At 43.0% G+C, this 16552-nt stretch overlaps 2 protein-coding genes across 3 annotated transcripts; one reads left to right on the forward strand and one right to left on the reverse strand.

The window, feature by feature from the left end:
• The first annotated feature begins 1662 nt into the window (after positions 1-1662).
• On the forward strand, positions 1663-4601 carry LOC115021565 (retinol dehydrogenase 7-like). 2 transcript variants are annotated; one of them, XM_029452083.1, is made up of 5 exons: positions 1663-1794; positions 2485-2799; positions 3398-3656; positions 3738-3901; positions 3984-4601. In XM_029452083.1, the coding sequence occupies exons 2-5, from the start codon at positions 2487-2489 to the stop codon at positions 4199-4201; spliced, it is 954 nt and encodes a 317-aa protein (XP_029307943.1). In that variant the 5' UTR covers positions 1663-1794; positions 2485-2486; the 3' UTR covers positions 4202-4601. The 2 variants fall into 2 exon arrangements, with proteins under 2 accessions (XP_029307943.1, XP_029307951.1); XM_029452091.1 differs by lacking the exon at positions 1663-1794 and adding an exon at positions 1816-1946.
• An 824-nt stretch (positions 4602-5425) lies between these two features.
• Positions 5426-9123, reverse strand: atp5f1b (ATP synthase F1 subunit beta). Its single transcript, XM_029451833.1, has 10 exons — positions 8967-9123; positions 7940-8110; positions 7653-7827; positions 7351-7472; positions 7053-7237; positions 6795-6953; positions 6487-6609; positions 6088-6300; positions 5805-6006; positions 5426-5693 (listed from the first exon to the last, which is right to left on the reverse strand). The coding sequence occupies exons 1-10, from the start codon at positions 9067-9069 to the stop codon at positions 5590-5592; spliced, it is 1557 nt and encodes a 518-aa protein (XP_029307693.1). The 5' UTR covers positions 9070-9123; the 3' UTR covers positions 5426-5589.
• Positions 9124-16552: the final 7429 nt, after the last annotated feature.

Raw genomic sequence — 16552 nt, forward strand, 5'->3', positions numbered from 1 at the left:
CTTTCTTACTTCCTCAACACTAAATGATCCTCCTTCAGGAAAACCAAGTCTCTCAACCCATACCTTTTAAACATGACGTAGTATCTGGTCCATATTTTCTACACGTCATCCACTTTTGCTCCCTTTTGGACATCTTGTCGTTTAACACTGGATCCCTGACCCTTTCTTGAACGTTTCTTTTCAACCTGTGATTTACGTTCTTTTATACTCGGACGTCTCCGTGTATTTTACTCCCAGAGTAATTCTTCAAAGTCCCTGACTTTAACATTTATTCTCTTTAATAAAGTCCCTGACTGAATTGCTGTGGAATAATCTTCTATATTATAATAAAGCTCTCGGCGAGATGTTCAATAAAGTTACGGAAAACCAGGTTTCCTCTTTGACACTTTATTCTGAGATCTCAGAGGCACAAGTCATACAGAGTACAGAGAGAAAACTTACATCTTATATCGCACATGAGGTGACCTCGCAAAGCATTAGTTGCCATCGGGACATCTGTCCTGAGCAAGATGTTCTTTTGGTCTCACAACTAGATATCAGTTGGATACACAAAACACGTTCACAGCACACTGCAGGCGTGGGAACATCCTTGCACACAGCAGTTTTCTGCTTAAAGAGGAGTGAATGTTTTGCATAGTTACAGAAGAACATAAAAGTACATGAACATATAATAATTGCTATCACACCTTGCAAGTTTCTCTCTGGGAGTTTTTCCAAGAATGATTAGCAAGAGAGCTCAGCCAAATGAGTCCCTTCTTTGCATTCTTGGGTTTGAAAAAGGCCCAAGGTCTCTGCGATGAGCACTGCTATTGCTTATGCTAATTTGGTTTCCCTGGCAGCTAGCTGCTGGAGAACGTCAAACAGCTCGCAAACTAAAGACCTAGATATGTTTTCAAGAGTTGTTAGAAACAAAATAAAAGCTCAAATGTTTTTTATTGGACTTAAATTGATCAGTTTACCAGAAACACACTGCCAATGTGACCAATGTTGTTCCATCTGCTGGACGTGTAAATCGTCAATTGTTTGCAAACATGTTAGCCATAACCGCGTCATAAGGTGATGCTGTATGTCAGGTTCTTCTGCTCCCTAGTGGCTAGAAATTGATGAATGCACGTTTACATTTAAATATCAATGAACATTATATTTCAATGTGAGTATAAATAATGCAAAATATCCATTTTAAAATGTATGACAGTGTCAAATGTCATGTAGTAACACGTGAGGCCTTCGTTTTGCCACGTGTTTCAATGAGGTAAAGGTGCATTAATTTACCTGGCTTTGTCCATGCCAATTTTACTATAGAATTGTTTTTGCAGTTTGTGTTAATTGACCACAAACGCACCAACCGTGAGAGATGGCTGTCAGACCATCCCTCATTATCATACAGGATAAATAAATAAATAAATGATTAAATGAATTGCACTTTCAGGTCGGTCTTCCAGCCAAAAACCATTCGTCACCGTTGTTTTAAAATGAATATATTTATTTATTTACTGGTAGCAAGAAACAGACTCCACGCAATAATTTTAGGCATGTGTTAACAAGCCTAGTCATACTTTAGATAGCACACCGACTAATAGATCAAGACGTTCAAGAAAATGTATTTTGTTAAAGCATAATACAATAATCTATAGTATATTAAATGACTTTCCCGGCGTGCAGCTGACGGGCGCAGTGCTGCTCTGCTATTGGTGGAGAGGGTTGTTGTTCACACAGCAGCCAAACATTTCACTGAACCTGAGAGACGATAACCAGCTGCCCACAGTCCAAGTAGGCTACACCTCTGCACAACAGGTATGACACTTCTTTTCATGTCTTAACATGATTAGCGATATAACTCCGACATGAGGAGAACACTACTAGGGATTTCTTGCAAGCTAATTAACTAATGTGTGTATGTGATTAACATCAGCATAGCTAGGAAGCGATATGCGGAACAAAGAAAAGTGAGTTTTAGCGATATTTAACACTTTTTGTACACTGCTTTATCAGAAGCCTAACTGAATATGAAAGATCCTACTCACATACATAATGCTGATTACAAATATACAATGTAAAGTCGACGATGACAAACACTATTGACTTTTTAATGTGTTATCTAATCAGAAACCATAGGTTAGTGAACTTTGAAATCTGGTGCGTTCATTAACCTCGAAGTTTGTTCTCTGTCAAGTTGTGCAATCAGGCTTCCGTCCAGGCTAATGTTAGTTTATTCTTAAATTACTTTTAATGTTAACTATGGCCCGAACACACGTCTCCACATATGTGTACATATATTCTGTATTATATAGTTTATATATATATTCTGTAAAATGTCAGGTTAATCTATAACACTTCATTGCATTCTGATTTATAAACCTCATAATCATAGTATGTTTTGAATGGAAAATATAATTTGCAGAATAACCAGGAGTAAGAAGTACAGTATCTCCTCATCGATGCAGTCGAGTACAGAAGTATTAAGTAGCTGCTTTGTTCTTCCAGTCATGTTCCTGTATCTCCTGGGGTTGCTGCTCTTCTACTACCTGTACCGCTGGGTTAGAGAGCTACCCAGGGTCCCTGACAAGGGCACCAAGTATGTGTATATCACAGGCTGCGACACCGGCTTTGGCAACCTCCTGGCCCGCCACCTGGACCAGAAGGGCTTCAGAGTGATCGCCTCCTGTTTCAGCGAGAAGGGAGAAGAGGATCTGAAGAAGTCCTGCTCCAAGAACCTGATCACAACGCACCTAGATGTTAGGTCCAAGGACAGCGTAGCCAAAGTCGCAGCAATGATCAAGGACAAAGTGGGGGAGCGTGGTGAGTGTGGCGTGTTGTTTGAATAATTAGGTCAAGCGTAAAGAAAAAACAATGTAGTTTATGTTTAACATCTAGAATGAAGCGGTGTAAAGTAGCCTGAGGATGTTGGGCTCTGGCTCGTAAGAGGACAGCAGTTCCGATATTTATTCTGGGGTCAGGCCATGAAAGGCCTTAAAAGTGATGTGTACAATCTTAAAATCAATCCTGAAACCAACAGGCAGCCGGAGTAAACTCATTGAAATTGGAATATTGTGTTCTCTTCTGATTTCTTTTTTTTTTTTTTAGGAGTCTCGCTGCTGCATTTTGCAGTTTGCCGTCTATTCATTGATTTCTGGTTAATACCAGTGAAAAGACAAACAATAGCCAAACCATGTTCCTCAGTGTTTTGCTTTGTATCACAAAAAACCAGCACACCCCTAACTCCTTCCACTCATGTGAGATGGATTCAGCTTGTATTAACATGCTTGGAATTGTTTCTGTGATCTTAAGACGACCGTGTGGTGCAACTCTGCTAGTCGTGAAGGAACATGGAGTCAAGTTTAGTTTAAAAGTGTTATAAATCATTTAATTGACTGGACTTCCTGTGTGATCCTCCCAGGGCTATGGGCTGTGGTGAACAATGCAGGCGTGTCCATCCCGTCCGGTCCGTGTGATTGGCTAACCATTGATGACTACAAGTCCATGCTGGACGTCAACCTGCTCGGAGTGATCGCAGTGACCTTAAGTGTCCTGCCGCTAATTAAGAAGGCCAGGGGTAGGGTGGTGAATGTAGCCAGTGTGTTTGGGAGGATCAGTGTCACAGGAGGCCCGTACACTATTTCCAAGTACGGGGTGGAAGCATTTAATGACAGCCTCAGGTGAAACATTAAACCACATATTTGTTTCAGAAAGTCAGTCTTTCACACACAAGCACTGATCAAATCAAATGTTCTGCTTAGGTTAAATATGGCACCATTCGGCATCAAAGTCCTCTGCATTGAGCCGGGCTTCTTCAAAACAAATGTGACCGACTATTCTATTCTGGCCAAGAATGTGAATTCTCTGTGGGAGAAAGTGCCCCAGGAGGTCAGAGATGACTACGGAGCTGACTATCTACAAAAGTGTAAGTTTGGCTCGTCCTTTTTTCTTTTGAGTATGATTTGAATTTGTCTAATTTATTTATTCCACTCATCTTCCCTCACTAGCGCTAGTGGTAATAACAGAGAAAGTTACCAAGATCAGTGATGGAGATCTGATGAAGGTGGTCCGCTGCATGGAGCACGCTGTGTCTGCCGTCCGGCCCCGCACTCGCTACTCCCCGGGCTGGGACGCCAAGCTTTTCTGGCTGCCGCTGTCGTACATGCCAACCTGTGTCTCCGATTACATTATGACCTTACAAGCCATTCCAATTGCCAAGAAATAAGTTTATTTTTGTATCCATGTGTGCACATTTTATGCAATTGGAAAATTACAGTTTTGCAAGAATATTACTGGTATATTTAACAAAAAGATCACTTCTCAGTATATTGTCTAAACTTGCTTTTCTTACGAGCGGTTTTATTGTGTGTACACAAGGCCACCTAATCTACAGGCAGTTTGTGAATTTGATAGGCAAGTGAAGGTTGAGAAGCAATAAAAACATTCCTGTAGACAAGTGTAGTTGTTTTAGCTCAAAGGTGACTAAACCTGAGCCTTTTAAATGTTGATGAACAGGAAATCAGAGTGTGCAAACACTGCAGGCAGATACTATGCTTATTTGTACATGTAATCTTTGTAAAGGATTGTCAGTTTGTGCTCTATAAATAAACTTGACTAAACTAAAAGTTGGCTTGGTCAGTTTGTCTGCACCATCACTTTAAATTTTTATTTTAGCCGTGACCATTAAACATGAAATGGCATGCCACACGTATGAATTTTAGTTTAGCTTGGAAAGCCCTGCAGATAGATTTATATTTGTCCCTCATGATCTCTGATAGCAGTTATGTTCATTTACCTTTGTTTCTCGGAAACTGAGAAATTATTTACTCAGCCGCAAGCAGAAAACTGCTGTGTGCAAAGACGTTCCGCTCCCAGTATGCACCTGCTGTGAATGTGTCTGTATCTGAAATAATGTATAACTGCCATTGCTGTTATCCTGGCTGGGGATGGAACAACAGTAAGAACATCTTACTCAGGATGTTTTGTAAGGTCACCACATCCTGGATATAAGCTTCGTTTTCTCTCCGTATTCAGCATTCCTGCAGACTACACTATGATTTGTGAAAGTGAAAAATAAAGACGAACCTGGTTTTCCGTAACTTTATTGAACATCTCACTGAGAACTTTATTATAATATAGAAGAATATTCCACAACACCTCATACAGATATTCAAGTTTGGACACCTTCACATTGAATGAGGTGTGTCCAAACTTGACTGGAGGTGGAGAACCTGCAGTAAATCTTAACCCAGATGTGAATAGTTTGTTATGGAAAACAAACAGTCCAGTTTTATTTCAGTATGCTGCAACAGTTCAGAAAGCTCAACGGCTCCAGACTGCCCTCTGGTGGTCAGAGTGGATGACAGCCATTTTAATGAAAGTCCCCATTAGGAACAAGATTCTCAACACTACTTGTAAAGCACAGAGGAAATATACATTTGACAAGTGGTTTTGTGTAAAGACAGCGTTTTATTCCATCTTACATTGGAAACATTAAATAGAACTTTTTCAGGATGACGAGACAGGTACATTTGTATTATGACATGTTTTACAAACCAAGTGCTCCGAACCACAGAACCCCTCTTTCATTGTCCTCTTCTCAGTTAGATTGTTTTAGTTGTTAGCGTGCTCCTCAGCCAGCCTCTCTGCCTTCTGAACGACTTCCTCGATGGCGCCGACCATGTAGAAGGCCTGCTCGGGCAGACTGTCGTAGTCACCTACAGGAACAGGTATCAAGGAAACATTAGTACTAAATAAGTTCAGGGGCACAATCTAGAAAAGTGGATAAAGTACTTTAAGAAGTCACATCGGTGATCTACTACACTTACCGCCAAGGATACTCTTGAAGCCCTTGATGGTTTCCTTGAGGGGCACCAGTTTGCCAATATGGCCAGTGAAGACCTCTGCCACCTGGAAGGGCTGGGACAGGAAACGCTGGATCTTACGGGCACGGGCTACTGTCAGTTTGTCCTCCTCAGACAACTCATCCATACCCAGGATGGCAATGATATCCTGAAGGGATTTGTAGTCCTATAGGCAGAAAGTAAAACTAGTTAGCCTGACAAATATCATTTGAAATCATAGGTTTCAAAAGATCCTCAAGTCCCAAACCTGAAGGATCTTCTGCACGCCACGGGCGATTTCGTAGTGCTCTGTGCCGACGATGTTGGGGTCCATGATACGGGAGGTTGAATCCAGGGGGTCGACAGCGGGGTAGATACCCAGCTCAGCAATGGCACGGGACAACACAGTGGTGGCGTCCAAGTGAGCGAAGGTGGTGGCGGGGGCAGGATCAGTCAAATCATCAGCGGGCACATAGATGGCCTGATGGAGAGAATACAGAGTTAATCTTCAATAGAACATTTCCTTTTGAGTCACTGCATAAAGTAACCAAAAAAATATTTAAATTCAACTAGATCTTAGATCATTTAATATTCTTCATCTAATTTTTCACATGTAAATAGTTGAACATTCACTGGAGTCAGTTATCCTCCTTCAGGTCTTGTTTACCTGCACAGATGTGATTGAACCCTTCTTGGTGGTGGTGATTCTCTCCTGCATGGTACCCATGTCAGTGGCCAGAGTGGGCTGGTAACCCACAGCAGAGGGGATACGACCCAGCAGGGCAGACACCTGATGAGTAAGAGGACTTCGGTTATTATCACGCATGCAGTTATTAGCATTTTCAGTCACTTGAGATCTGGATGTGGCTGCATACTGCACTAAAAGTCTGACTGCATCAGAAAGTTACAACCTTATTAAATGCCATTACAAGCGTATCTCTGCCACAAACAGACATGATGGAAGTTTGCACAGACCTCAGAGCCAGCCTGTGTGAAGCGGAAGATGTTGTCGATGAAGAGCAGCACATCCTGACCCTCCTGGTCACGGAAGTACTCTGCTACGCTCAGTCCAGTCAGAGCCACTCTGGCACGGGCACCTGGGGGCTCGTTCATCTGGCCGTACACCAGCGCCACCTAGCAGGGACAACAATTGAGGTGAGTGGTTGAGATTTGCAGTCATGCCATGGTAGATGTCTCTTTCATTTTCTTGTGGAAGTGTTCCAAAATCCTCACCTTGGAGGTGTCGTCTTTCAGGTTGATGACACCGGACTCAATCATTTCATGGTACAAGTCGTTTCCCTCACGGGTACGCTCACCCACGCCGGCAAACACAGAGTAACCACCATGGGCCTTGGCAACGTTGTTGATCAGCTCCATGATCAACACAGTCTTGCCCACACCGGCACCGCCGAACAGACCTGTGACCATGAGAAATGTAAAATTAGCTTTGATGTTAACAAGTTGCTTGCTTCAAAAGATTCCAGTTTACAAGCCATCATCTATTCGGTTTCATTTGTGTTTTGGCCCATACCGATCTTTCCTCCCTTGGCATAGGGGGCCAACAGGTCCACAACCTTGATGCCAGTCACCAGAATCTCCTGCTCCACGCTCATGTCAGTGAATTCAGGGGCTTCAGCGTGGATAGGTGCAGTACTGTGGGGGAATAAAAATACATTTTCCAGCTATTAATCAAAGAGTTAAACAGTTTCCACTGGCCAATAAATATTTAAAAGCTCTTGGCAAGTTCTTTAACACCTAATCATTGCTTCTCCAAGAGATTTTGTTTATTACATAAATGCATTTTATTGTGTTGCCATTTTAAAGGGAACTCACTGCTTGGTGTTGATGGGACCCCTCTCATCAATGGGCTCACCGATGACATTCATAATCCTGCCCAGAGTCTCAGGACCCACTGGGATTCTGATGGGGGCACCAGTGTCCACAACTCCCTGTCCACGGACCAGACCCTCAGTACCATCCATAGCAATGGTACGCACTGTGTTCTCCCCTAAAACACAAACATGCGTTTAGTTTAATGTCCACTGTGTAACTGTAATGTTTACTCAAATTACTACAGGACAAAAAAAAAAAAAAAAAGGTTATAAATGCAAGTTGCTCACCAAGATGCTGTGCAACCTCCAGGACTAGCCTGGAGTCGCGGCCGGCTACTTCCAGGGCATTGAGAATGGGAGGAAGGTCGTCGTCGAACTGGACGTCGACGACGGCACCGATGACAGCCACAATGCGGCCGGAGAAGGCTGCAGCGGCGGCAGGTGCGACATAGTCTCTGCCTGTAAAGTAATTAGTAATGTTCAATTAGCTCAGTGTCACACAAACACTCACGTGTGCTACAGGCATGACCTTGTAATGCCACAGTCTTCAAACATGCCATCATGTCCGCTAAATAGCACCGGAAAGAGACAACTGCGAGTCTGGCCGCTCGGTCTCAATGTCAAAGGATTGTCGGGCAAGCTTCGAAACAGCTTTTAAAAACACAACTTAAATGACCGAGACGCCCTCCAACAAGTCACTAAGTAGCTTTACTTGAGTGGGATATAAATAGATTGTGATCAGTATAAACGTTAAGACATTTTCCCGACTAAATAACGTTAACGTGGAATGACGGATGAATTAAGTGTAATGTTACGTTGAGCTAACATTGCTAATGCGACTACAGCTAATGACAAACGCAGGACATCCAATGGCAAGTAAGTTTGTGGTGAATCATACTATTTATGCTTTACCCGTTGGTATATGAATGTAATGGGTATGTGGGTAAACGTTAAAGACGTCTGTCTATATTGCTAATCTCCTAGCCAGACCTTGCTAAAACGTAACTTGTAATGCTAACTTAGCAGCCTCATGTCATTACATAAAGGTCATTGCTGCTAGCACAAGAAAAACACAGCCTAGTCATTTTCTGGTGCATGACATCTGTCAACATGAGAATATATGTATACGTGTCCTAATACAAACGTTTGTAATTACTCCATCATAATTCAAATTAGACATTAATGTTAAGGCCTGCTATGCCGTCAGCATGTTGCTAGATTACGCTAGCATTGCCCCTGCCCTTCTGACAGCTTCGCAAAATCGTATTGTTCTTCATACAATTTCGCTCAAAAGCTCCAAGCATGCAGGACTTACGTGAAAGGACGGCTGGGGATCCTACGAGAGCCTTAAGGGGCTGAACCCCAGGCTTGAGAGCCTGCAGAGCCCCGGTGCAGCAGCGTCCCACAGCTCCTAACATTGTCAAAATGGCTGAAGGTGGAAAGAGACGGAGAAACTTGCGGCTTTATAATGAATGGCCTCTGAGCCGAACTGCGCATGCGTGCTACGTAAAATGGCTAAACTGAGCATGCGTAGAAGATGAGCTTGTCCAGCTGACATTCTGCCCTCCAGAGCTGGCCTAAATCACAGTAAATGCTGACTGCTGCTGAATGACAGCTCAAACAAAAGGTTACATATAATACGAGTTATTATTTAAATCACTTGTTCAATTAATGCAGACCTAGATGGTAACAAATGGTTAAGCATCCTTGTGGTGGTCCCATTAGTACACAATGTACCATGTCAATGAGAGTAACGTTTTCTGCCTGCTCCCCTGACATTTGTTGTTCATGTCTGAAGACTTGTTGTTTAGGTCACTCACAGTGCCCTTAATTCAGAGAAATTGCGAAAATATCCACAGTTGGTTCCATGTCCTCACTATATACAACTATACGACATGCCTTTGTTTACATAACTTGAAATAAATAAAACATCATCTATACTATTTTACCTCAACATAACGTGTCAGTTGACCTCACCATGCCAATGGTGTAGATTTAAAGGGATAGTTTGGATTTTTTGAAGTGGAGTTGTATGAGGTACTTATCCAGTCAGTGTATTACAGGGGCAGCAGCAAAACATATTTTAGAAATCTAAAAAAAGGGCCACCTATACATCCATATCAGTTGAAGAGTACACTATATTTAGAATATTTTCACCGCTTTACCTTGCCCTTGTCAGCCCTTTGCAACGGGGAACTGTAGCCATTATCTATGCTCTCTTCAAAGCCACCAGACTCCATTGACAAAAAATGTAATTTTACCTCTCACAACAGGAGTCGCTGGTCTACCGCTGCCTCCATCGGTTAATTTGTTTATTATTGTGTGACTTTGGTGAATTGGAACTAACTAATTAAAACACTGTATCTGCACTGACTACACAGCTAGTCTTGTGGAAGTGGTGATTTAAGTACATACTTAAGTACAATCTTGAGTTCTTGAGTGTTTCCATTTTAAGTTATGCTTCCCTTCCACTACATTTCACAGGGATATATTGTAGTTTTTACCCCTCTTCATTTATTGGACAGCTGTAGTTATAGTTTATAATGAGTTAAGATAATAAGATTTGACAAAAAATATAAAATATTTTATAAAATATGATTCATGGTTAATATTGAAACTTCTCAACAAAATGAATATGGTGCTTATTCTTTAATGCCTCAATAATACTAATCCAATAATACTATATATACAATTTTACTAGTTTTGATACTTTTAGAAGTATATATTACTGATCATCTACTGCAGGGGTCACTAACAGGTTGACCGCGGTCCGAGTCTGGACCCAGACGCCGACCTATCCGGACCCGGACCTATAATCAATGAATTTAAATTGATTTAGCGGTTTCAGGAAACTCACAGACCAATTACATGCGAGTTAAGCCATCCCACGTGATGCTACTCAGCCAATCAAATCTGTGCATTCCAACCGGCAAACATTGCGACTCAGAATACAGACAGATGAGAGGCGAGTGACAGACGGAAAGACGAGTTAGTGATACAGGAAGAGAAGACGGAGAAAGGGAGAGAAACACAGACGAAGAGACGAGTGAGCGGCAGACAGGGAGAGAAGAATAACTACTCATGGCGCTCTCCAAGAAGAGAGCAGTCAACAGAGCTTTCAACCCAGAATGGACTCATTCATGTTCATCCTTCCCACTGGAGCACAACACCAGCGTCTCATATGCTCAGAGACCGTGGTGCTCATTACAAGTGGTGATGTGAAACGCCAGTATGAGACAAAGCACAACGTTTTTGACCAAACATACCCACTCAAGTCTGAACTGAGGGCACAGAAAATAAGCACTCGGAGCCCAATATGATTTGGATTATGATAAAATAAAGCAAATAGAAAACAGTTTAACCCAGGATGTGCTAGCCTGGGTTAAACTGTTCAATTGTTAAGATGTGTTGAGACTGATTTATTCTAACATTGGTTGAGACTCAAATCAAGATGTGAAACCGTTAAAGAAAAAGGGAAACTCAAGCTGCTGCTAAACTTTATTTATTGTTTCTAAGATTAAGCACTTTATTTTAAGATGCACAATTTTCCAAAAGCTATTTTATTTATTTTCTCAATTTTATTTTTAAATGAAGCCCGAGAAGAACACTATACATATCTACAGTATTATATATATCTGTATAGTTCAATGTTAAGTGATTCAAATGTTTTTAAATTGTACTTTCTTTATTAGATTTGACAGTCAGTTGTTGATGACGTGCAGACGTTACTAGGCTACTTCTATATATATATCACACTAATTCATAAAGTAAGTTAGACATTATGATGCTCCGAGTATATTTTTACAGTGTGGTGTTACTAATACACAAGTATTACGGCAGGATCCCGTTTGTGGACTTCAGCTCTGCCTTCAACACCATCATCCCAGCTCTGTTACAAGACAAGCTCTCCCAGCTGAACGTGCCTGCAGGTGGATCACAGACTTCCTGTCTGACAGGAGACCGCACATGAAGCTGGGGAACCATGTCTCTGACTTCAGGACCATCAGCACCGGATCCTCCCAAGGCTGCGATCTTTCTCCTCTGCTTTTCTCCCTGTACACCAACAGCTGCACCTTCAGTCACCAATCTGTCAAGCTCCTGAAGTTTGCGGAAGACACCACCCTCATCGGACTCGTCTCTGGCAGGGGATGAGTCGGCCTACAGGTGGGAGATTGACCGACTGGTGGCCTGGTGCAGTGTGAATCACTTGGAGCTCAACGCTCTAAAGACAGTGGACATGATAGTGGACTTCAGGAAGAGTCCCAGCCACACCTGCCCCAATCACCCTGTGTGACTCCCCTATCGACACAGTGGAGTCCTTACGCTTCCTGGGCACCATCATCACCCAGGACCTGAAGTGGGAGCTGAACATCACCTCCCTCATTAAGAAAGCAGTGCAGAGGATGTACTTCCTGCGGCAGCTGAGGAAATTCAACCTGCCAAAGACGATGATGGTGCACTTCTACACTGCCATCATCGAGTCCATCCTCACCTCCATCACCATCTGGTACACTGCTGCCACTGACCGGGACAAGGTCAGACTGCAGCGTGTCATTCGCTCTGCGGAGTAGGTGATCAGCTGCAATCTGCCATCCCTCCAGGACCTGCACGCCTCCAGGACCCGGAAGCGTGCAGGTAAGATTGCAGCAGACCCCTCCCACCCTGGACAAAGACTTTTTGAGTCACTTCCATCCGGCAGGAGGCTGCGGTCCATCAGGACCAAAACCTCACGCCATATGAACAGTTTATTCCCCTCTGCAGTCGGCCTCATCAACAAGGCCTGAGACCCCCACTGACACTGTCTCTCCCTCCCCCCCTGTCATTTGTGATCACACATCTGTACCCTACAAACTCTACCTCATACTCCGTATGTGGGAACCTATGCACATTCCTCTGAATATTTTGCACATTACTGCTACTACAACACTTTTAATTTGAATTTAATTAAGATATACTGTACATATTTTCCATTACATTCTGTACATTCTTTTTTCTATATTTATATTCTTCTGTATTTGCTCTTATTTTTAATTTCTCCTACTGTGTTTATATTTGCACCATTACACACCAAAGCAAATTCCTTGTATGTGAAAATCTGCTTGGCAATAAACCAAATTCTGATTCTGATTCTGATTCTGATTCTGATTCTGATTCTGATTCTGATTCTGATTCTGATTAGATCGGACTAAAAACAACAACAATGAAGGATGATGATCGGTAAAAGAAATATAAATCTAATTATTTGGCTTTACTTGCTTACAGTGGTGGAAGTATTCAGATTCTTTATTTGAGTTAAAGTAGTAAATATATTCCGTTATTAGTAAAAGTCCTGCCTTCAAATATATTTTACCTATGAAGTACAGAAGTAGTATCAGCTAAATGTACCAAATGTATCAAAAGTTTTACAGATTATTACTGGGTACTTCAAATGATACCAATCATATTTTATAAAACATATTTTTCAAGCTGATTATATGAAGATGATTTTTATCTGAAAATAGTGTTTTATTGATTTTGTTGTTTTTTAGGGAATATATTAGGCCTAAATTAAATATTATAAAATTAAATAAATAAGTAAATAGGCATGAACCAAAACAAAAGTATTTGAACAACGTTCATCTTCACCAATAAGGAAGGGCAGCCTGTACAGTATATAGCCTGGGAGGTGGAACCCTAGAGCAGGGGTCTTCAACGTTTTTCAGGCCAAGGACCCCCAAACTGGTCTAGCATAGAGCAGGGACCCCTTATATTTTAAGCGGTATTAAACAAGGGGGGGGGGGGGGAGGGGTGATGTCGGAGTTCTGTGCGACGGGGGAGGGGGGTGAATGTGCAAAAAAAGAAAAAGAAAGAGAAAGTATCATTTTATTTATTAAAAAATATTTGCTTTATCTACAAACAATTTCGGACCCCCTGTTGAAGACCTATGCCCTAGAGGCCACAGTAGGTAAAGCACTTGCCACAGCTGCTAGTCCTTCACCCTCTACACTGAAGACAAAGCAAAGTGTCAAGTTCTCTGATGACTCTGCTATTGTCGGCCTCAACTCTGATGGGGATGACAAGGAGTACAGAGAGCTGACACAGGACTTTGCCCTCTGGTGCCAGAGGAACCACCTCCTGCTCAACGCAGGGAAGACCCTCCTGGTGGACTTCAGGAGGCGCCATCATTCTCCCCCAACACCAGTGAACGTCCTGGGAACGTACATTGAGATTATAAAATCTTACAAGTACCTGGGTGTTCACCTGAACAATAAACTGGACTGGTCAGATAACTCTGTTGCTCTGTTTAAGAAGGGACGGAGCAGCTTTATCTGCTGAGGAGACTGAGGTCTTTTGGAGTGCAGGGGGCACTCCTTAAAACCTTCTTTGACTCTGTGATGGCATCAGCTATTTTCTATGGAGTGGTCTGCTGGGGCAGCAGCATCTCGGCTGCTGACAGGAAGAGACTGAACAGACTGGTGAAGAAGGCCAGCTCTGTCCTGGACAGCCCTCTGGACACTGTGGAGGTGGTGGGAGACAGGAGAATGACGGCCACACTGTCCTCTCTATTGGACAACATGTCCCACCCCCTCCAGGACACTTTATCTGCACTGTGCCGCTCCTTCAGTGACAGGCTGTTTCACCCACATGGTCTCACAGAGAGATACCGTAGGTCCTCTCTCCCTACAATCATCACGGCCCCTGGTAGACCACCACACCAAGAACAGACTATTCCACCACTGTTGTACAATTATCACTGCCATGGGAAATATTCACTTTGTATAACTTTATATCAACCACTTAGAACTTATATTACTTTATTATATTTAATTATTGTGTACTCGCCACTTTACTTCATATGTTCCTATACCACTTTACTTCATATGCTGTAACAAGGTAAATTTCCCCGTTGTGGGACTAATAAAGGATTTCTGATTCCGATTAAGCTCAGTGTTTTTAGCACATGGTAATAACTGAAGGTAACCCAGAAAAGTTTTCCAGGGCCGACAATGTGACATGTCAATGCAGGAAAAGCACAGGTGTAATTAACAACATCAACTGGACTGCTCTGTGTTTCACCGTCAGAAGCATCACCCCGACGCTGAAATACTCTGTAACGGAGCTGTTGTCTCTCCGATCCCACGACATGACCCCGCCAGCTCTGCTTTCCCATCGTGACATCCTCAAACGACCCAGATATGTACATCGTGGATCACGTCGGAACTTTCAGTACGCCAAACACAGCAGCAACACAAACATTTGCTCTTTCTGGTCCACTGAGCCCCGCCCCCTGGCACCACCACCTGTACTGTCAATCACAGTGTGCTACTGACCCTTTGAAAGGCGGTCACCTATCTAATCTTTTCAATATAAGATCTCTCACCAGCAAAGCCTTGCTGGTTCAGGAGTTCATTATTGACAAAAACCTTGACTTATTGTGCCTCACTGAGACTTGGCAACAGCCAAACGACTTATCCCACCTTAATGAAGCTGCCCCACCTGGCTTCACCTTCTTCAGTAAACCCCGTGCTACCGGAAGAGGGGGTGGTCTTGCTGTGCTCTATCGTGAGAACAGTTAAAGTCAATACTATCACCGTACCCCATCATTCCTCTTTTGAATGCCTAGCTGTGAAACTCACTGGCTCTGCACCCATCATTATTGTTACCATCTACAGACCTCCTAAAACCTCTGCTGTTTTTCTCACTGAACTATCAGAACTTTTAACATCTGTCTGTGCGATATCCCCCACTGTCATCCTCATGGGGGACTTTAACATCCATATCGACGACCCTTCCAGTGCTCTTGCCAATGACATCACCTCACTTCTTGAATGTCTTGGTATCACATAGCATGTCAACTTCCCAACGCATAACAAAGGCCACATGCTGGATTTAAACTGCTGCACTGGTCTTACACCCTCTAACCTTACTGTTGCAGAGTTCCCCATCTCTGACCATAAAGTTGTGTCCTTTAAGGTCAACACCCCCCTATCCACCATAAAAAAGCAATGGGCCATCTACTTCAGAAACATTAAACACATCAACCCCACGGATCTCACCACCCTCATTAACTCCTCCCCCAGTCATCCCCCATCCTTCTCCCCTGCTGAACTGGCGTGTCACTACAATGACTGTCTCTCCTCTTCCCTGGATGCTCTGGCCCCCCACAAAACTTGCACAGTCTCCTTTGTTCACACCGCTCCCTGGTTCACCGCAGACATTCAACAACTAAAAACCACTGGTCATCGACTCGAGCGGCTGTGCAAAAAGACTGGACTATCAGTGCACATCCAACTTTACACTGAACACCTACACCTCTACAAGAACGCTCTCTCCACCGCAAAATCCTCCTACTACTCAAACCTCATCAACACTGGTAAACATAACACTAGAACCCTCTTCTCAACAGTTAGCCACCTACTTCAGCCTGCTACAACTCTCCCTCCAGATGTCTCCACCGACCACTGCAATGACTTCCTGCAATTCTTTGACACCAAAATCAACAACATCCACCATCAGCTGGCCTCATCCTGCACTTCCCCATGTGATACACCCTGGATGGTTACCACCAGCCAACCATTCACCAGCCACATTGTTTGCGACAATCCAGTCAGATTATTTTGATGGGCACACCGCCAATCACATGCGAGGACAGACCACCAGATCATATCATTGAAAGAAGGAAGGGGGGCAGACGCTCCAAAGACATCGAGTGTAGTGGTACAGGCCAGGTACACACAGGGCGACAGAGAGACAGGGAGCCGGATTTAAATGCAAGCGCGTCGGGAGAAAGCGAAGAAATGAGCGAAAACCGAAAAGGAAGCTCTGCACTAAGGACTTTTATCTAAAGTGTCATAATGTTAAGATTTTGGCCTTTATTTATTTGATCTGTTTGCTGTGGTTCTGTGTTCAGTTGTTCATTTA

Source organism: Cottoperca gobio, chromosome 2 (assembly GCF_900634415.1).
Source record: "Cottoperca gobio chromosome 2, fCotGob3.1, whole genome shotgun sequence".
NCBI lineage: Eukaryota > Metazoa > Chordata > Actinopteri > Perciformes > Bovichtidae > Cottoperca > Cottoperca gobio.

Excerpts from the sequence above, each read along its gene's own strand:
- LOC115021565 (XM_029452083.1), top strand. The coding sequence starts at position 2,487 with ATGTTCCTGTATCTCCTGGGGTTGCTGCTCTTCTACTACCTGTACCGC. Across the intron at positions 2,800-3,397 it reads GGACAAAGTGGGGGAGCGTG|GGCTATGGGCTGTGGTGAAC; the intron begins GTGAGTGTGGCG and ends TGATCCTCCCAG. Across the intron at positions 3,902-3,983 it reads AGCTGACTATCTACAAAAGT|CGCTAGTGGTAATAACAGAG; the intron begins GTAAGTTTGGCT and ends TTCCCTCACTAG.
- atp5f1b (XM_029451833.1), bottom strand. The coding sequence starts at position 9,069 with ATGTTAGGAGCTGTGGGACGCTGCTGCACCGGGGCTCTGCAGGCTCTC. Across the intron at positions 7,238-7,350 it reads TGCCAAGGGAGGAAAGATCG|GTCTGTTCGGCGGTGCCGGT; the intron begins GTATGGGCCAAA and ends TCATGGTCACAG. Across the intron at positions 6,301-6,486 it reads GTTCAATCACATCTGTGCAG|GCCATCTATGTGCCCGCTGA; the intron begins GTAAACAAGACC and ends TCTCTCCATCAG.